Consider the following 22,077-nt stretch of genomic DNA (forward strand, 5'->3'; position numbering starts at 1 on the left):
TTTGTCTGTTAACAGAAACAACATAAAAATTTCAATCCCTATACTAAAACAAAGTTTCTCTAATTTTTCTTAAACTCTTAAACTTTTGTGAAGGAAGCATATGAAATTTAATTAGTAGTTCATTTGGGCTCTGGTTTCAAAGGCTGAATTTATCTCATGGCTAGTGTACGCCTCATTTTTCTCATCTTGAAATAGTCATATGTGTGTTTCTACTTATTTAGTAGCTTTACACTATATTGTCCACATAAAAATTCACACTTTTGATACATCATACTCTCACAAAATCTCTGGTTTGTCATCTTCACTTATCACAACAATCTTAAGGATTTTTTCGTTTTTATTGATTTCAATTTAAGTTGTAAGAAAATGCATATAGAGTTGTGTCGGTAACCAGATTCGACAAAAATCGTAAGTATTTTTGTTTGATTGATTAAACTCTAATTTACAACTACTAACAGTTGTTGTAAACTTCTGACGCAGCTTTTGTCTGATGGTGGAAGAAAAGAAAACGCAATGGAAAAGGGAAAGGGAGGTAGGCAAGAAGGTAGTCAGTTGAATAGAACATGTTTCTGACTTTGCCTTTATATTGTAAATTTTCTTGATCTAAAGCATTTTCAACCAACCTACCCTCTTTATCTACCGCGGGGCCCACTTTCCAAATCCGTCATCAACGCATGCTCAGCTCTCATATCCCAAGTATCAATGGTAACTAATTTCTTAGAAATAACGTCGTTGTAATATTTAACGTTAAAGGTTTTTGCAACAATCGTGTTGTTATTATCTTTAAAAGCCGCAATGATTTGTGCTCCCAACATTCCGATGTCGGTTGAGTATTCCCTAAGAAATCAAACCTTTTAGATTTGGCAGGGCCTTCTTGAAGACCCAGTGAGAGAGAATTCGAATGAAAGTTAGGAAATTCGAATATTTCTTTTTCGATTAGACAATTAGAAACGGAGAAAACTAGAGAACGGGTTTGACATTGTTCAATCATATAATTTTCCATCAGCAAGGCTCAATAAGTATTGTTAAGACATTGAATTTGAACATTTTAAATTACAAGCATCTCTTGCTTGTTTGTGATTTTTCATGTTAGCAAATGTATTAGATATCTAAGTCAAAGAAGTTGCTGTGATTGATCTCTATGTTAGGACAACATAAAGTAACACAAAATTAACCTTAATTGTATTCACATTGAATTATGTCCCTTAGAGGGGTGTACGTATCTACGACACCAAAAAAACACCAAAAAATAGAGCAATTGACCTCACAACAAAAATATTCTAAGTTGATCTACCACACAGAATTAAGGGCACCCTTACAGAAAAGGAATGAATAGTTTTAAAGAGGAGGTAATGCAGTGCCAGAATAGTGACCCAATAAACATAGTGGTATAGATATTGCAAGTAGAAAGTAATGAAATTAATTAGATTATAAATTTATCCAAATATATACTATTTTTATATAAAACGAGAGGCAATTCAATAATAGAACAAGAATAAACATTCAAAACAAACAAGAAGTTCCTTATAATAATTATGATATTAAACTAACAAGCCAGTTCGAGTGCACTATAAAATTCTAATAACCATAACACCTCTTGGGTGAAAATAAGAAAATTAAGCATTTGCTCCTTCAAATGGATGAAAGCTTTCCTTATGAATTACTATCTTATAAAATCTACCTTCAATAATACCTAGGTCCTGAATCGTTTGGGTATTTAAATCGAACCAAACTAGTCCACCATCTTCTTTTCTGAACAACATATTACCCTTCTTTCCCGCTCCGATAGGATAACTAAGGCAAGGTAAAGACCTTACAATTAACAATTTAATCCATGATTCCTTTACACCGACTTCACCCATTATTGAAATGTGAAATGTAGATGTGTCTATGCAATTTAAGATCAAAGAAACAGAGCCATTTAAGAGGACCAAGTCAACCAACGGTGAATATTTTTGAAAATAATAATAGTTCATGTATGAGGGTATGGGTGTTGTAATAAAAACCTCGTTGCTCCAGTCAAATGACAACAAATAAACTTCATTACGTCTTTCATTGCTACACATCCAATGAGCAAGTCCATCAAGGTACACTTGTTCACAATCCATATGATTATGCTCCATATCAACGTTAATTTTTCTCCAAGAGTTGCTTCTCAAACTATATATCTCCCATATATAGGAGCCACCGTAAATTCCGTAATTATTATATTCTTGAATAACTTGCCCATGGCACGTTACTTTATAGTCGTCTCTAACACGATCATAACCAAAACTACGATGGTCAATCAAAACACCCCAATAAGGTTCAGAATCAAAAGGACTGGGAGGAATCAACTTAAATTCCTTAGTAGATGGATTCCACAATATAATATTTTCTTGAGATGCACATAACAAACAAATAGTTCCTTGAACACTGCCAGAACCAATAATATTAAAACCAGAATCATACTCTTCTTGATGCAGATATATCGGATCTAACTTGACACTTGGCCAATCTAATTTGACCCTATTCTCAAACCTCTCACCTAAAAGAGTTTGCAACTGGCATGGTTCTTGTAAATAAGTATGAAAAGTTTGATGTAGGAGGACAGATGTATCGTCATAATAAGGATGATTCTTTGTTAAGAAAGAGTTGCGATACATATTCATGAAATAAAGATTATCAAACAAAAGGGACCATGATTTGTGTACGCATCCAAATCGCTTCAAAGATTTAATAGTTAATTTGGAGAGAATAAAGAAGAAAAGATCATTAGGTATATGGGATTGGTTTCTTACCTTTACCTTCTCGTTTGTAGCCTTAATCACATGCGCACAATTCTTCATCTTGAACTCCACCGAGGAGTTTCAAGCATCAACCAACCGAAATCCCACTCAAGAGTGAAGTAATAGAACCGTCGTTGCTAGGGTGGGTGTAAAAAAAGTTGCAGCAATTGAATTTATAGAAAAAATATATTGATGTTGTCTATTTGATTGAAATATTTTAAAACTCAATCAACTAGTTTTGTAAAAGATTTTTCATCAAAAAATAGAACAGAATATTGTAAAGATCGTATGTTAACTTAATTAAGAAGCTATTGCAAATTACTTTTAAAAATTGTTTTAGTAAAAATAAATCTTTTGGTCTCTTTTAATATTTTTTTTCTATAACTAGGAAAATTAAAATCATAAAGTATAAGAAAATTATAAAAAAAATAATAATAATCAAGCCAAGAACACTTAAAGTAGATATGGACGTCTTTTAACTTAACCAGAGATCTTCTCTGAAAATACAGCAAGGGTTTTTCCATCCATTATTGTTCTAATCTGCATAGGATATCGTTTCACAAAAAAAAAAAAAAAAAGATTATATAAATAAATGATTCAGACACTAACTTGTATCGTGAAAAAATTCTGAAAGATCAAACTGTATCTTTATTACAAGATATTATAATAATATCTTTGTCATATGTCACCAATCTCGTCGTCTTTTTTTTTTTTTTTGACAAGCCATCTTATTTGTACAAGTTTTTTATTCTACGTATTTTTTTTATTTTGTGTCAGGTATTAATTTGTGTTAGACACTAGCACCTCTTTTGAAGCCTCCAACAACATTAAAACAACCAAAAAATCCATTGTTTGGGTTTTCGAATTTGGGAATTTTTTTTATCTACTCTTAATATTAAGAAAGAAATATGTTGTTGAATGTTGAGTTTACAAACATATACTTAATGTTTAAAAAAATTACAAAAAATTAAACCAATGAAAAAGAAAATATAATTTTTTTTCATATGACTAGGGACCTAATTGAAAAACTTTTGATAAAAACAAAGAATAGTTTGAAAAATTAATATAGTCCGAGACTAGTTTGAGAGTGGACAAAACAGAAACCAATTTAGTGTTTACACAATCTCTTAAAAAAATTAAGTCTAAACTTCCAAAGTATTCTTTGATGTTTCTTGTCTGAGTTCAACTTCAAAATCGAGACTTAAACATCATCAGTTGTTCAAGAAACCTCTTCAAACAAACTTGTAGAAACAAAGTGGAGCTGAGGATGGACAATGGAACTTCTACCATGACACCACTTAATGACTTAATTAGAAGTCTGATAAATGTGAATGTTCAACTATCAAAGCTATATAATTCAAGAAAAGCCACAGCAACATCATCACATTTGAAAAAACAGAATATTTGCATTTAGAATCTCGTACACTAAAATATATTTCCACGCAGGCATCGAGAATGCATCAGATTCTTATTATACTACTAATAAGAGAAGTGCAGGAATGAGTTCCAGCAACATTCATCTAAAGTATGTGTTCTTCGATAGCCTCGAGTGAGGGAAAATATACCCTCAGCTACGGAGATATGAAATCCTTGCTTCGAGTTAAAGTTTCTGCAAGATCTTGTTTCAAGTTCCCTTTTAATTATATACAAACCTGCAATGCGTCTCAAGTTTTCAGAGCGGATCATCAAAATATGGACTAGGCCAGTAGCAAGAACATCAGTACCGTACATTAACAACAAAAATAGTTTGCTTTCCTATATGAGCAATTTGATGCACAAATCTATAGACCGTAAAACCTAATCTTACTTCCTCTTAATCTATCACTAAGTCTAAGATGACTGTCAATGAAATAACAGCTTGTAATAACAGAGTCATCTTTATTTATTTGGTAAGTAAAACACCTACATGTATCAACTTTTGACTTTAACCATAGAATGCTCAACTCACATATTCAGCTCCATGAATACAAAAGCTTCAAGAAACTAATACTGCCTCACAAATATATCATTTGATTCATGTAATATACACTAAGCAAAAGGTAATGATTGTAAGAAATGCAAAATATCTGATTGAATAGTCTGAATATGAAATAGGAACTAGCAGACCCCAAAAGCGTTGTGCTAAACCCTACCATTGCAACACTATTCCGCTATAGCGGCGCTATGGACAACATAGTTTGAACTTTTAGCAACAGAATTGAAACTAATAGAACAGTCTTTGTAATATTCAAATCGTTGAAGTAAAAGTACAAAATCAGATTCAATGTTCTCGCACTCTGCAGCTTTTCTCTCAATTGTTTTCTCAACGACTATGTTTTCTCAATGACTGTATTTGGATTTCTCCAATTTCATGATAGCTGTGTCTACTGCTTATGATTTTCAATCTTCATGTGTATACTGCACCTTGTTTTGTTAATATGTTGCATATGTGTGCATGCATAGGAAGCAAATAAAGAAAGGAAAAAAACACAAAGCATAAAATTAAGCTTAATGGCATAGATAATTCAAGTAGAATGTAATGAAATTCAAACAAAGATATGTTGCCATTAGATTATCAGAAAGAAAAAAAATTAGTAATGGTAAAAGATCATTATTACAATTGAAACTGAAATAAAAGCCTTAACAGCTTGCAGATAGAAAGACCAAGAGAATAAGCCTTCAAAAGAAAATAGATAAAGCCAAATTCTTATTATCAAATGGTTTCTAACTTTGGCATATACTTGATAATAAAAATGATATGGGCATTTGAATATTCACTTTGTGTACAATGCAAAATTCAAATAACCATAATCATATAGCTCATGGGTCAAAACAAAGAAGAAAATTTACTATATATTCCTCCAATTGGAAGAAGGCTTTCCTTCTGGAAAAATATCTTGCAATGAAATTTCGCTGTAACACCAATTTCTTCAATCATTCCGGTACTTAAATCAAACCAGGCTAGTTCATTGTCTTTTTTTCTAATCAATATATTGCCCTTCTTCCCTGCTCCAATTGCATACTCAAGGTAAGGTAAGGGACCAACAATAAAGAGCTTAGTCCATGATTCTTTTACACCAAGTTCACCCAAAATTGAAATGTGAAATGTAGTTGTCTCTTTATAGTTTGCTATAAAAGCAATGGATCCATTTAATACCACCAATTGTCTCTTCCTGTTATAATCAAAATCAAAATCAAAAGTATCTCCTTCATAAGAAGGTATGGATGTTGTAATAAAAGATTCATTGCTGAAATCAAATGAAACCAAATATGTATGTGTTACATTTCTATCCCACCAATGAGACACTCCATCCATGTACACTTCTTCACCGCATTTGTCTGAATGATGCATACCGCAATCAATTTTCCTCCAAGAGTTACTGTTTAGGCTATAAATCTCCCAGAAGGAAGAAAACCGTAGACCAAAACGACGGTTAGTTTGTGAAGAACAATGTGTACACCGAATCATCTTATAGTCATCTTTCACACGATCATAACCAACTTGATAATAATGGGCCCACCAATCATTCGAAGAATGATTAGGTTTAACCAAAGGAATAAACTTGAATTCCTCGGTAGTCGGGTTCCACAATATAAATCTTGTATCTCTATCTTCAATGCCATGATATTTGAGACAAAGAGTGCCATTAAAACTAAGAGAGCGCACAATTTCAAAACCTATTTTATCCTCTTGATCATCGTCATGTATACTATTTATTATTCTCACATGTTTCACCGGCCAAACTAATTTAACTTTATTCTCGAACCTCTCACCAGAAAGAGAGTACAAATCATATCTAAATTTGGTGGGAAACATACCTCTATGACTTTGATGTAGGAGGAGAGATGTATCATCATAAAAAGAATGATTTTTGGATAAGAAATAGTTGCTGTACATAGTCATGAAGTCATGATTATCAAATAATAGAGACCATGATTTATGGACGCATTCAAATCGCTTCAAGGATTTAATAGGAAGTTTTGAGAGAATATAGAAGACAATATCGTTAGGTATGTGATTGCTGACCTGAACATTTGAAGTCTCCATCACCAACAACGAGTGAGGTTCAAAGAAAAGAGAAAACCCTAATATTATAGCAAAGTAACAAGAACACTTGATTCTCTTATATGGCTGACGACCTTTTGATTGGACTTTTGCGGGCGGCTTAGGCTTTATCTAGCAAGTCTTTTTTTTCCTTTGTTAAAATCAAATTTGTTTGCACATTTGATTTAATATATACACATGCTAACATTCATTTTAACACTCTTCAAAAAAACACTCATTTTAACACTTTTTTTCTTAGCACTTATTCTTTCATTAGATAAACTATATACGAGTCCCATCATTTTATCTTTTTATGTGATACTCATTTCTAAACTGGTGTAACTTATATGTATTTCATGTAATTAAAAAGTAAATATTTGAAAAAAAATGTATTAAAATGAGTGTTGTTAGAATTACTTATTTATATATATATATATATATATATATATATATATATATATATATGCTAAAATTTGCATTTGGCTTTTGCAAATATAACGAATTTTTGTCTTGTAAAGAAATTGATTCATACCATGCAAAATAAAATAAAATAAAAAAGTCCTTGAACTGGATTTTCTTACTGATTTGGCCAATTTGGGATTGTGATACATGTTGACTGTGTAAGTGTTGATGATGTGGCATATTTGATATTTTTGTTATAGAAAATGGAATGTTTTATATAATAACTAGTAAGCTTTTGTTGAGGCAAAATCCCTAATTAATTTTAAAGATAATAAACTTTAATGATTAAGGATTAAATGGACTTTGATTAATTCCTTGGTATTTAACTTGTGCTCTTGAGTGTTTTACTAAGACAGGAACAAGGATTAATTCATACCAAGAAACATGAAATCAAAGGACATTGAATAAATGAACTAAGTCTGAAGTTCAGAAAGTTAGTTCAGAATGTTGATCCGTGAGTTGATCAGAACGTTCTGATGAAAGCCCAGAAGGGTGTTCTTGAGCAAGCCCAGATTCATTAAGAACGTGAAGAACATGCAAGTACACTTGACATGAATAAAAGGTTCAGAAAAGTACATTTGCATGGATCTATCAACAAATAAAGGCATGAACAAGGATTTATGTCAAAATGACCTTTAATGTTCATCTAAGACTATGAACATTAAAGTACTAGGAATATTCCAATAAGAATTTAATCCTAGATGTTGCATTCACTGCACTTCAGTTATGTCCTTACTATTAGGATTGATTACATTAAAAGCTAGTCTTACAAATCATCCTAAAGTAAGAACAAATGGAACATTCTGATGGTCAGAATGTTCATGTCTGCGCATGCTTCAGCCAATGAACAGTGTAGTTGGTGAAAAGTTAGCAAGCAAAGCAAAAGAGATCCTGCATCAGAGATAACCTGACCTCTGAGCTGTAATCAAGCAGATTTCTTTGAAGCATGGGCCTGAAGTTGCAGATCCACTATCCTCTCTCTCCTGCACAAAGTCCAAGACAGATTTGGTTCTACTTTATCCCACCTTTTCCAGCAAAACTGGATGCATATGGAAAGGCTACTTTTTAGAGGATAAAACTCAAACAAATCTCATGTCACGTACTGGGCAAGCCCAGAAATTCATCAAACATTCATCAATGATGAACCCAGATGAAGAACATCATGAATATCCAACATTCTGATGAAGAACACAGCAACATTCTGATGTTCATCCTGGGAACTCAACAACATTCTGATGATCAGAATGTTCACCCAGATTTTCAAGTAAAAGCTTGTGGGGCCCAGGACACGTGGCATAACACCATTGGTCACCTTACAACGGCTATATGAGCCCAAAAACTCTATAAATAGAGATTAAAGGCTCAGCATTACTTGCACCATTGCAAAGCATACAAGAAAACAACTTGATTTTGTTTGAAGCTCTTGCAATCTGAAATTGATCAATCTCTAAGGCTTTCATTTACTTAGTGCACATCAATACTCTTTGTTATCTCTAAGATAATTTCTCTTTCTTTCTTCTTGTCTGTTTGATTCACAAACATTCAAACCTTCATACAAATTGTAACAAAGTCTCATCTAGCTTTAGGGGTACTAAAGTGTTAGTTTGAGCAAAGGTTGTAAAAGTCTAAGTGGTTAACTTAGCAACAAGGTGCAAGCCTGCTGAGGCTTAGAGAATACATGATTGTAAGTGTTCAGGTGAACACAGATTGTAAGGTGCAAGGATTTGAGAGGTTATCTCAAGCATCATAGTGGAAAAATTTCACAAAACTGTGAGGAGTAGACTAGCCCACATTGGGTGAACTACTATAAATCTCTGTGTGTTCTTTCCTTCTTCCTTATACTCTTTTACTTACTGCAAACACAAACACACACACACAAACATAGTTACTTTGTTAAAACTATTTTTGCACTCAGACATCAGAACGTTCTGAAGTCTGATATTAACTTAACCATTCCAAGTTTCCACATTATTTTTTAAGTTACAGATTAATTTTTAAAGGGTCACAATTCAACCCCCCCCCCCCCCCCCCCCCCTCTTGTGACTATTTTAACTACTTCAGCTTTTTCAAATAAAAAGAAATAAACATCTTTTTACAAAAACAAATAAATTTATTTAATTAGAAAAAATGATTTTCTGTCAGTCTCTCAAAAGTTCACTTAGTTGAGAGTTTCTCTCTTCAACTTTGAGGTAATCGTCCAAGACTATAGGGAAAATAACATTTTTGAGTAATAAGCTCATTTTTGAGTAAATGATCCAAACGTAAACAAGGATGTCAAGCAAATTAAAAATATCTTGCAGTTTTCATATTTCAACTTCAGAGCTGTGGCATATTAAATTTTTTTTTTATAGGTGGCAAATTAAATCTTAACTCTAAGAATTGTTTGGTAATTTTTTATTTTAGTTTTTTTTATAAGGAATCGTTTGAAGAATTGTTTGAAAATGTATTTGAGGGTACATGTATCCAACAAAATTCTAGGGTATGAAAGAATTCCTATTAGGATATTTTTAGTGAATGATTCAAGTGTTTTTCCACAATGTCGATGACGTTAACGTGTTATCTCTAACCGTGCTAAAAGATTCTGTAAATTCATGATTACTTTATCAATCTAGTGGGACACAAATGATAAATGTTTTTTTTAAAGGGTTAAATATGTTTTTGGTCCCTATAAAATGACGACCTTCTAAGTTTAGTCCTTACTTAATTTTAATAGCTTTTTAAATCCCTACAAAAAAAAATTTACTTATAATTTTAGTCCCTGCTAAAATAAATTTTGTTTAATTATCCTTAAACTCTTAAATTTTTTAACGATTCTTTTTATACAAGTTTAGAACACTATGAAAGGTTCATTTACTAAAATCTATAATTTTTTAACATGAAATAAATTAAATATGAATTTTTTAAAACGACAAAAGTTTAAGATATAAGTAACAAAAATATGGACGTATAAATCAAATTTTTGCGAGATTTTTTTTGGAGGACCTTTTAATAACGTTCTTAACACGCCTGTAAAAAATTGTTGAAAAACTTAAGAGTTTAAGCATAAATTAAACAAATTTGGATTGAGTAAGGACTAATATTGAGTACATAAATTTTTTGTAGGGATTAAAAATGCTATTAAAATTAAGTAAGGACTAAACTTACAAGGTCGCAATTTTGTAGGGACCAAAAACATAATTAACCCTTCTTTAAAAAAAGTGTTAAATGTTTAACCATTTAATTTGGTGTTCGACTTTTGACATATGCATATAAAAAACATATGTTGAAAGACTATACTCCTAAATAGATTTTAGTTACCTCGAGATATTAGTCTCGGTTGCGCAATGGAAATAAATAAATTTTTTAAAACTTAATTACTTTTTTTTTAAGAAACTCATAATTACTTTGTTGAAATTTTTATGTTATTGTCATATTAAATAAATTGTTATTATTTTGAAGTTAATGGCGCCACATTTAGTGATATCTAGGTGTACTACTTTAGGACTGTGTGTGCAATTGTGTGACGTTGTTTGCATTTGCAATGTTCCTTTGCCTAGTACATGAAGGAAAAACAAAACACACAAATAAACTATAAACCAAACTTACGTATGAGTTCTTTAGAATGCTCTATTTGGCAATAAATTTGTTTGTTTGTTATGTTTCTTTTAAAACCTATTTTAGTACGTTGGTTACAAATCATTGTTAGTTTGCCATTAATAGCTCATCTCAACCATACCCAATTGACTGCACATGCAAGATTACTTTCGATACACAAATAGAAATTCTTTTACTTTGTTAATGGTTTTTTTTTTTATATTACTTTGTTAATGGTTTTAAAGTTTTGCAACTCCCTCCTTATATTATTTACACCATATTTTAAAAAGTGAAAAAAGCAAAGTTCAACTAATAATCAACATGGATAGGAAATTAAGTATTACAACAATTGTTTTATCCTTATTGTTTGCAACGCTTGGAATAGCTCAACCTAATATCTTTGATATAAAATCATTTGGAGGAGCCTCTCATGCAGATATAACAATGGTAAGAATTAATTTTTCTAAAAATTAGTGATTTCTATAAGGGTGGCTCTTATGTTAGGATCCCCTACAACACTGCACTTGATGTGACGGCTACCATACCATTTTATCTAAGTTCAAATTTTTTTTGTCTTAGGTCGAATGGCATACCTGCTGCATGCAATTTATGCAGTACTGTAGAGGATCCAAATATGTCACTCTTAAAATTGAGATTCATGTTATCAATATCATTGTATGGATTTTGTATTTGAATGAATTGAGCTAATATGTTGTGTCAATTAGGCCTTTACAAATGCTTGGAAAGCAGCATGTGGATCAACAACTGCAAGCAAAGTTATGATTCCAAGAGGGGTATACAAGATGCATGCTGTAGATGTAAAAGGTCCTTGTAAGGCTCCTATTGAAGTTCAAGTTGATGGCACAATTCAAGCACCACAAAACCCTGATGAACTTAATGATGCTTATCAATGGATTAAATTTGGATATGTTGACTATTTTACTTTATCAGGTAAAGGTGTTTTTGATGGTAATGGTGAAACTGCTTGGAGACAAAATGATTGTGGAAAAAACTCCACATGCAAGAGACGTTCCATGGTAAATGAAAATAATTTATATATTTTCATTTCAATGCTACTCGGTAAATTTGAAATTTACAATACTCACACATTATGTGTACCAATCACTTGCGTTGGACCTCGATTTTCAATGTTACATATAATTAGTAAATTTGATGTTGTATTTGGAAAAATGAAAAATATAATATTAGTCTCTTAAAATCTCAAATACCGGTCAAGATAGTTTTTTATAGAACTAAAATGTCTCTGAAAATTATCATAAAAACACTAATATTATTAAGATTTCATATTCTGAAGAACCAAATTGATAATTTTTATTCTTTAGAGACCAAATAGTTTTTTGTGTATTTTCTCAATAACTAATTTGGAAATTTACTCTATAACTGATTAATATACAAATCAAAATTAACTATGTATGCTAATTAAATGAATTTCAATGTGAACAGAACTTTGGTTTTAATTTCCTAAAGCATTCAATTGTTCGAGACATAACTTCAAAAGACAGCAAAAACTTTCATGTCAATGTTTTGGGTTGCACCAACTTCACATTTGATAGTGTCACCATAACTGCTCCAGTTACAAGCATAAACACTGATGGAATACACATTGGAAGATCAACTGATGTGAAAGTTCTCAACACAAACATTGCTACTGGAGATGATTGTGTCTCATTGGGAGATGGAAGCAGACAAATAACTGTCCAAAATGTGAATTGTGGACCTGGCCATGGAATTAGTGTTGGAAGCTTAGGAAAGTATCCAAAAGAAGAAGCTGTTGAACACGTTCTAGTCAAGAATTGCACCATCACAAATACTGACAATGGTGTGAGGATCAAGACCTGGCCTAGTTCTCCGGGAACGTCTCCGATTACTGATATGCATTTTGAAGATATTATCATGGTTAATGTCCTAAACCCAGTGATCATTGACCAAGAGTATTGTCCTTGGAATCAATGCTCAAAACTGGTATATTCATTATTTGACAAAAAGCTACTTTAAATGCTGTTATAATTGTTTGAAACATTCAACATAGTGAGGTATTATATATTATTTTTTCCAGGTTCCATCAAAAATAAAGATTAGCAAAGTTATCTTCAAGAACATCAGGGGCACTTCAAAGACCAAGGATGGAGTGGTTCTTATATGTAGCAAGAGTTTTCCATGTGATGCTGTTGAGCTAAATAATGTTGCTCTTACATTTAATGGAGCTCCAGTAAACGCTAAATGTGTTAATGTCAAGCCTATTCTTACCGGACCGACTCCTAAATGCACAACTGCAGCAGAAGCTTAGAGTAATTGGTGGACACAAAGTTCTCCATTTTAAGTTTCTCTTACTTTGTAGATACAGGCAAAAAAAATCAGTATAGATCATGTATAGTGATAATTGGGAGACAATTTGTAGTCACGGGCAAAAAAATCACGAAAGATCATAACTGTCATATGTACTATACATGAAAAACCTTTTTCCAAGTGCAAATATACTCCTTTAATCTGATTGCTCTGTAAAAATGAGAATCAATGAAATGTTGAAGTTCGAGATTAACTTTTAAATTGAAAGAAAATTTTCATCCGCATTGCAATTGCAACACATCTCATTATTATTATATTTAATAGGTTAGGCTGCAGAAAGAAACTGCAAATCAATTTGCTCATCACACAAAAAGAAGGGTAATCTCATTACAATGGTAAATAAAATTGAATAGATTTATGATGCAAGCAAAAAAAAAACATGTTTAGAAACCGATGTTCCTGCCATGCAATGACAAAAGGCAAGGTTTAAGACTCAAACTCTTAACCTTTTAGTGAGGAAAAAACAACTACAACGGTTGGGCATTGGGAAGGCCCTTCAAAACATGTTAGGAAATATGATGGACATAGTTCCAAAACTGTATATCATTGAAGCTCATTATAAATACTCCTAAACTACCAAAAACATTGAAGCTCATTACACAAAAAGAAGAAACCAAATATCAATCTTAAGTATAATAAGACTTGCATTTTGCAGAGGATTCCAAAATGTTGGAACATGCAACCCAACTTGTTCACAGTTGAGTAGTTACAAGTCCAAACATTGTCTTCATGGGCAGGGTTAAAAAGATCACTATAACTCAATATTATATCAGGCCCCGGATTGAGGTTGATTCCTGTTGAATTTCCCGTATTTTCGAGAGATGCCTTCATCAGATAAGGTGTCCCATAACTGCAAAATAATTAGATGCATTAATTTCACAGAGAGAACTATTAAGAATACCTGAAGTTAAAGGTCATCTGCTCTTTTCACTTACTTGTAACTTTCCCTTTGAGCCTCCGATAGCCAACAAGAATGGGTTGTCCTCTGAGAAGGAGATAGAAAAGACAGCCCCCTAACAAACACCAAAAAAAAAAAAAAAAAAAAAAAAAAACAGAAGTTGTCGGTGTCAATTCAACAATAGACATGATGATTCAGTGAATATTTTACAATAGAGATATATAGTAGGGTAAAGAAAAAACTGACAGCTTTTGGCTCTTTAGATGCAACAGAAGATGGTTGGTTGTTAGACAAATCCCAAAGTTTTACCTGTTACAAATAATGGCAGTAAAATTAGATGAGTTCCAATCTGCAGCATTCGGTATACAGGAAAACAACAAAATTGACTTTACTATTACCGTTTTATCCATAGATCCAGTCGCAAGAAGCTGCATGACACCATGTCAATAGGGTAGGGTTAAACTAAAGTACATAATAAGTTGATAATATAACAAAAGTGTTGAAGATACATACATTAGGTGCTGCCGTATTATAGGATACAGAGGTAACGGATTTATCGTGTGCATGAAGTGTAAAAGTAGCATTCTGCACAGATGTGGCATTGGACATTGCAGTCCGAACATCAAAACATTGGATCGTACCATCTTCAAGACTCACCTAACAGGACAATTAAATCATTGTTAGTGAACGAGCACCTTTAGATCCAAGAAAACAAAATTGGAAATTCATCTGACAGAATAAGAATAATATAATAAATAAAACTAACGAGGGGAAGTTAGTGTGGCTTTTATCAGAAAAGAAAAAAGATGCTAGTATGTTTTCTTTATCAGAAATATTAAGTAAAATTAGTACACAGGCCTCAGAAATAACCATAACGCACCACAAAAGAGTGCTCAGTGTGTGGATCCCATGCCAAGCTCTCTACATCAGCGCTGACCGACCACGTATAGCCAGAATGCGACGGCGTCCTTACATCCTTCTGCAAAGTTTATTAACACTAAAACCATTAGATAGCTAAACTTCAAACAAAAAATAACACTTTTGAAGTTCAAACAGATTCACTTTAAAATAGAAATGTCTCTTTTAGCTTATGAATATTGCAAACAAAGTGTAAGGTACAATATGTAATCAATACAAAAATGTAGAAAAGCCAAGTAACAAGGAAAAATTGGATCATTACCAAGGCAACAGTATGATCAAACGAACCACTAAGAAGGATATGTTGTGCACGATGATTCCAAGCAACTGCTTGAACCTGTGAGGATATGTGGATTGAAAGACATCATGGAAGGAATTGATTCAAACAATTTAAATAAGTCAAGGGCGGAAAATTATACAATATTGCATTTTACAAATTACTTAAGAAAGGCATGTCTCATCTTTTTCCTTGTCAACAATATAGAACTTTACTAAAAAAGCTGCTAGAATGACTCGCAAATTTGTTTATCACATTGACAAATCCGTAATTAATGAAGCATTTAAATTTGAAGCTGATGACTTATTATATCAATAAATTGACTTCACAATAAAATTATATGCATTCTAACTTAATTATTACCTTATCAGAGTGATGATCCATTGTAATAGTACACTTTCCAGCAACAACATCCCAAATCTTCACTCGCTTGTCAGCACTAGCACTTGCAAGTGTATTACTGTAATTTTTAAGAGTACACGTCAAACTCAAAAGATGTCAAGGAAGATAGTTTAAAAAAAGCAAATAAAACCATTATGTTCAGGAAAGCATAGAGCAGAGAGAAAATAAAAGCAGAATCCAAATTTAACAAACCTGTATTCCTTGTTCCAAGCAAGACCAAGTACTGAGTCGGTGTGACTGTCCTCTTTGTATTTTGTTGATTTCTAGCACCAACCAAATTACAGAATCAGCAAGAGGTTCATATGATAGCTTAAAATCAAGTTTTAATACAAAAATGGCTGAAATATTTTATTTTTTAAAATCTAAAAGGATTAAATAAAACAATGACGAAAAGAGATTTCCATTTGTTGTTGGTAAATCTAGCTTGGAAGGCTTCTGTTGGGACATGCATGATATCAGAAAATATAATCAAATAATTATACAAGAAAACGAGGGAAGTTCACAATATATAGAAGCATTGACCCTCACATGCATATGGCATCTATATTTTCAGTTCCACCAAATACTAATCAAAATCCAAAAGTTAGTTACAAAATTTATAAATCACCAAAAGTCAAAAGATGATCAATGAGTGAAGACTTATCGAGTCAGGGCCCTGACAATAGAGCAAAATGTACTTGGACTTGAGTGAATGGTTGAATACCATCCACAAACTAGAAGGTAGATATGAAAACTAAAGAATCCAGAATCCAAATTTTGGAAAAATGTTAGAACTAAAAGCAACTATTTAAGTAGGCACGTGTAGTAATATACAAATGCACACATAGTATGCAGCTACTCAATATGGATAGCCACACAACCCACCAAACCATTAGGCTCCATTTAGGGGTTGCGAGGGGAAGGGAAGGGAGGGCTTTGGGAGGAAGGGAACAAAGAAATCTTTCACCTTATTTGAGAGTGAAAAAGACATGCTTGTAATTATTTATTTTTAATTGAGTGTTATAAAAACATAGACAGGTTGAAGAATATATCTAAGACCTCCTAAATCCTCCTCCAATACAGTTTTTGTGTTCCCTCACATTACGGTGATTTTGTGTTATGCAGAAAAATAAACCCCACATTCAAGTTGAAGGAGTACGACTTGGAAGTTGGAACCAAATAATGTGGGGGAACTCAAAAAATGGGAAAAGGTTTTCTTGATATAGATGCCCAACAGTTATAGACGACCAACATTTAAATTTTCAAACAGCACAGACCACACAAAAGAACAGCACATGTGATTTCTACAATTAAATCACAATTAAGTAAGCAGCGAATCCAGAGCAAAAGAGGTAACCAAATAATTTTATGGTGGTTGATATTAACAAGAATGTATAACAAACCTTTTTCCCATTTTTCCCCTTTTTCCTTTTCTCTTTGCCACCCAACACCACACATGGCTCTACCTCATCAATCTGAGAACAAAAGAAAATTACAATGCATTCTGCAAAAAAATCCTTGTTAAATAGGGCAACAACATTTATACACTTACAACATCAAGGTCCCAAATTTCAATGGATGGTCCCATTGAACCAACAGCCAAGAAGTTCCCTGTTACCATAATGAAACTATTTTAAGATAATAAGATGATGCAAAGGCATCAAGCAGGAATCAAGTTGAATTTTAAGCATAAATTGCAATTACTCAAAACTTTGAAGATTTCTTTTAGTAGTCTAAAGTCTAAACACTAGACAAGCTTTGACTAACCTCAAGTATTAGTCTTCTTATTTTCTAATGAATAGTAAGTTGCAACTTTATTTTCTAGATGAAACATGAACTGTCATGTTTTTGGCATACTAAAATGAAAGTAAAAATTACTAGAGCGTATCATTATGACAGTTTAAATTCCCTACATTTTACTTGCAAAGAAATGGAAGATAGAAAAACCAAACTGCATAAAACATTACAGACAACCCATCAACAAGTATCAAGTAAAGAACTCATAGGATTTGGACCTTTTTCTCCTCCTTTAAGGGGGCAATCAAGCCATGCTGTGCAAAGTGGAAATTCCGGAATGATGATATCATGGTGAATATACAAGTTCATATCGCGGGTATTGGCGTCCTCAAGTATCCATACCTGCCAGGGCAGATAAACATGTAATAAGTCTAATGATAAGTCTAATTTTCAAAGCAGAGTACAACAAGAATAATATAATCTTCAATTCATGTTCACAAGGAACAATTAACTTACTTCAAGAAAATTGACATCATCCTCAGTACGCGCACAAACAACAACAGAATCAGTTGGATTAATAATCATGTCTTCCATATCTTCAGAATCATACTCCTCCTTAAAAACATATAAATTACATAATATCAGTAAATATAATCGAAATAGCCTTAACAAAACCATGCAAGTGTTGGAACTTATCTCACATTTTTATCGTTGATGTATGGATCCAATTCATTACTCTGATAAAAAAGATCACCGTTCCCCGAACTGAATAACTCAAATCCTGATATATCATGAGAAAAAATATGTATAAATATAAGCAGCATAAGGAAAAACTATGATAAACCAAGGCCCTGTTTGGATAAGCCGTTTAATTTGTAGCTTATGGAATAAGCGCTTATGTATAAGCTATTTCTATAATTTCTATAATATATAAAAAAAAATTCATAAGGTTTGTAGTGTTGGAGGATTGAGTACTGATGCCCACCAGAAGGTGATGGTCCAGAGTGCTGGTAAGGAGAAGGCTACGTTAACTGACTAGATTGAAATGTGCACAGAAACTTAGAGAAGCTAGTATAATCTGACTTGTTATTTTTTAATACAATGTTCTGAAGTTTAGATACAGAGAACTAGTACTGTGTTATTACATCAGTAAAGTAACTACCTACTAATGCAACTGAAAAACAATAGTTACTAGATATAACAGAATTTTAAAGAAATCATTTGTGCAACTGTAGAAACTACAAGAATCATGTAAACACGATAGAATCCATTGTGTTACATTGAAATAGTTATAAGACATAATTTATATACTTTAAATAGCTGAAAGGTTAATTGCGGTATGATCCTACCAGTGTTTACGCTTTTTATACATAACACTTACAAAAAAAGTATTCCTGATTATATTCTTAGGTGGCAAAAGAGTAATGAATAAATCCCTCAAATGTAAAAGAAATGGATGAGGTCATCGAAAAGAGAGAGATACAAATACATAAAAGTGTGAAATCAATATACATAAGCAAGTGCAGACATGTTAAATGTCGATGACTCATGAGATGACTTGTACATTTTTTTGTACGACTAAGGGTCAAGGTTCTGTTCTAGGATATGATAGAATATGAATGCACAACTTGGTCATTCCAGCTTCGCTTGCAAGTCTAAGAGATGTACAATCCTCTTTACCAATTAGATTCCACATTATTTGGTAAGTGTAGTATTTTCTGATCATGAGTTTACTGGCTGCATAATCACAATCACATATGTGTAGTATCACATGCCAGGTTTGGTATTACATTACAGCCATCAGAAAAAAGTTTTGCACCTAAACCAAGGTAGCTGAACTCATAAACTATAAAACAATAACTAAGACACTGAACATGATACTATATTGACATGTCGACATTGTAATAATTTCAACAAATGAAATCGCCAAATGTAACTACATGTGTCTATGTAATGTCGGTGTGCATCAGACACAAAGCTGAAAACAGCTTATAAACATGTCATAAGCTATAAACAGCATATGAACATGTTATAAACTAATATCGTAAGTTCTACCAAACAGCCTCACAAGTGATTACGCCACTGGATAAAACCGGCAGAGTACATAGTTAGGTAAGTGAATGAGTTAAAGATAGATGGATGGAGAAAAAAGACACCTTTGTCATCCTCTTCATCATAGTTATCCATGTTGAGATCCTTCAAGGCGTCGGTAATATCATCACTTTTTCCATTGGATGGTTTACCAATTGCACCAGCTACGGTTAAAGCATGAGCGACTTCATTGTTCTGTTTGTTAGCGTCTTCTTCATTCTCATCTTCTTCTCCTACACTGCAATAAGCAATAATAATTAATACAAGATGGTATAAAATTATGAGATTATTTAAGTGTTAAATACAGATTCGGAATACATGAAAAGGATGGCAATGGTGTCTTTCTATCCATCTCTTCACCCAAGACTTTAAGTGAAGAGCTTTTGAGCAGAAAATGGACATTCTAACATACAGAAAACTAAGAGTGAAGACCCAGTTTGGTCCTTCATAATTTTCTTGTGGCCCAATTTAGTCCTCTACAAAAAATAATACACAAACTAGTCTCTACCATTTTTATATTGGGGACAAATTAGTCCCTCTGATGTAATCTGTCAGGGACTAATTTGCCCTCTGTATAGAATATGTAATTTGGTATTATTTCTTGTCAGGGAATAAATTGGGTCGAGAGTAAATTGTGACGGACCATAATGGGTCTTCACTCAACCAATAAGCCAGTCCCTTAAAAGAGAAAAATACCAACCCATTTTCATCTTATAAGTTTTAATCGCTTATGGAAGCAATAATAATTCCCAAATTTTATTGACTACTCACAGCAGCGCCAAGTGATTAACTAACGGCCTGTTCGGATTGGTTTATTTTTGATCTTATGCAAAACAGCTTGTTCAAATAAATAAGCTTTTATGTATTATTCATAAACTTGTCAAAGTAGTTTATGAAAAAACAACTTATAAAATGAGAACTTGTGAATTAACTAACATAAAAGCTTATTTATTTGCATAAGTTCAAAAATAAAAGCTTATATATTTGCATAAGCTCAAAAATAAAAGCTTATTAATTTGCAGTCATTCTGAAACATCGTTATCAAATGGCTATGAAACATTGACACTATTTCTAACTCAATTTATAACAGAAAGTTCAAACTAGTTTCAATTATGAATGAAGAGGAACACTAATAGAGATGTACCTAGTGAGAGTGTTGGAGATGATTTCTTCAATTTCATCTTTAGAAGGAGGTTCAGCAAAAACGGGTTCTGCTTTCGAAACCCCTTTCGGAATCCACGAAATTGCGGCAATCATAACTCTGTTGTACACGATACGGTCAGAGTGGTGGTGCCGGAACGGTGCGGCGGTATTGTTGCCGGGGGCGCGAGAGAAGAAGAAGAAGATGAAGATTTAGGGTTTATCGTTTTGTATTTATTTATTTATATTTATTTTGTCTTTTTTTTTTTGACAAAAAAATTATTTATAAAAAAAAAATTAAAAATAAAAAAAGAGTTTTTTTTCCGTGAAAGAAAAAAAAAAACAAACAAAAGAAATAACTACATCTTGGTGAATTTGTCAAAAAAAAACAACATATACTGACATTAGCAATAAGGGGAGGAGATACAAAAGAGCAATGCTATTCTTGGTGAATTTGTCAAAAAAGAAACAACATATACTGACATTAGCAATAAGGGGAGGAGATACAAAAGAGCAATGTTATTTATCAAGAAAGATTTTATCAAGAAATTGTCCCGAAATTAATGTTAGTCAATAAAATCCCAGTCTGGCCGGAAATCATGGGGTGGTGGGAGTTATGTATTTTTTTTTATGAAACTTTAATAAATAAGATTAAAATCGAAGGGTGATTATTCTGTCATGTCATTCCTGAATTCATCAAGAAAATCCATTCTTGATATCTAGCATTTTCCGATACAAAATAATGGTTGATGAATCATCACATAAGTCTTTATAAGCGGAGGAGATACAAAATAATGGTTGATGAATCATCACATAAGTCTTGGAACAATTAGCACTTAGGAAGTAAATGACAAAAGTTCCTTCAAAAAAAAAGTAAATGACAAAAGTGTTACTTAAAATTAAGTTAAACGACGAATTATGTAATTTTGCCCAACTTATATACTAGTATGAAATTTTCTTTTTTTTTTTGACAAGGACTAGTATAAAATATTTATAATTTTACAATATCAACGCTAAAATTTATTCAAAAAATTTACACAAAACATCACTTTCAAACACATAATATGTGGATCCTATTCTAGTTATTCTAAATCTAAGATTATATATTTTTTGCTTATTAGGAATTTTTATAAAAACCACTAGTAGTTAAAAATCATACATAAAGTACTTAAGAAAATGCATCAGTGTCGTAAAACTATTTATCTTTGATTGTGTTAGATATATCTACATTATTTCAATACCATTTCAATACATTTCTAACAAACAGAACCCTAGATTCAGCTCTCGCATCTCTCTAACAAACAGAACCTGCCGCTTACACCTTCTTCCACCCCAATCCAAACCCTCAATTTACAAGATGTAGCCGGTTAGGGTGGTGGTGCGACGAGTGACATCAATCCTCCGCACCACCTCTAAACGCCAGATCTGTCGGCGTCGGCGT

The 22,077-nt window shown here is 32.5% G+C and overlaps 4 protein-coding genes across 4 annotated transcripts; 1 reads left to right on the forward strand and 3 right to left on the reverse strand.

The window, feature by feature from the left end:
- Positions 1 to 1,502: 1,502 nt before the first annotated feature.
- Positions 1,503 to 2,828, reverse strand: LOC146925419 (F-box/kelch-repeat protein At3g06240-like). The gene has a single exon (XM_085711014.1). The coding sequence runs from the start codon at positions 2,826 to 2,828 to the stop codon at positions 1,617 to 1,619; it is 1,212 nt and encodes a 403-aa protein (XP_085567140.1). The 3' UTR covers positions 1,503 to 1,616.
- Positions 2,829 to 5,410: 2,582 nt separating this feature from the next.
- LOC146925420 (F-box only protein 8-like) lies at positions 5,411 to 6,795 on the reverse strand. The gene has a single exon (XM_085711015.1). It carries the CDS (start codon positions 6,793 to 6,795, stop codon positions 5,575 to 5,577), a length of 1,221 nt encoding a protein of 406 aa, XP_085567141.1. The 3' UTR covers positions 5,411 to 5,574.
- A 3,966-nt stretch (positions 6,796 to 10,761) lies between these two features.
- LOC146925421 (polygalacturonase-like) lies at positions 10,762 to 13,418 on the forward strand. Its single transcript, XM_085710330.1, has 4 exons — positions 10,762 to 11,274; positions 11,553 to 11,864; positions 12,292 to 12,810; positions 12,905 to 13,418. Exons 1-4 carry the CDS (start codon positions 11,149 to 11,151, stop codon positions 13,133 to 13,135), a joined length of 1,188 nt encoding a protein of 395 aa, XP_085566456.1. The 5' UTR covers positions 10,762 to 11,148; the 3' UTR covers positions 13,136 to 13,418.
- A 201-nt stretch (positions 13,419 to 13,619) lies between these two features.
- LOC146925422 (uncharacterized) lies at positions 13,620 to 20,851 on the reverse strand. Its single transcript, XM_085710329.1, has 16 exons — positions 20,641 to 20,851; positions 19,562 to 19,734; positions 18,107 to 18,186; positions 17,922 to 18,020; positions 17,684 to 17,807; positions 17,221 to 17,279; positions 17,072 to 17,143; positions 15,882 to 15,952; positions 15,651 to 15,747; positions 15,273 to 15,347; positions 14,973 to 15,071; positions 14,606 to 14,749; positions 14,491 to 14,520; positions 14,339 to 14,401; positions 14,130 to 14,207; positions 13,620 to 14,044 (listed from the first exon to the last, which is right to left on the reverse strand). Exons 1-16 carry the CDS (start codon positions 20,751 to 20,753, stop codon positions 13,964 to 13,966), a joined length of 1,458 nt encoding a protein of 485 aa, XP_085566455.1. The 5' UTR covers positions 20,754 to 20,851; the 3' UTR covers positions 13,620 to 13,963.
- Positions 20,852 to 22,077: the final 1,226 nt, after the last annotated feature.

Source organism: Medicago sativa, chromosome 5, assembly GCF_051527215.1.
Source record: "Medicago sativa cultivar Bolivia chromosome 5, Bolivia_mono, whole genome shotgun sequence".
NCBI lineage: Eukaryota > Viridiplantae > Streptophyta > Magnoliopsida > Fabales > Fabaceae > Medicago > Medicago sativa.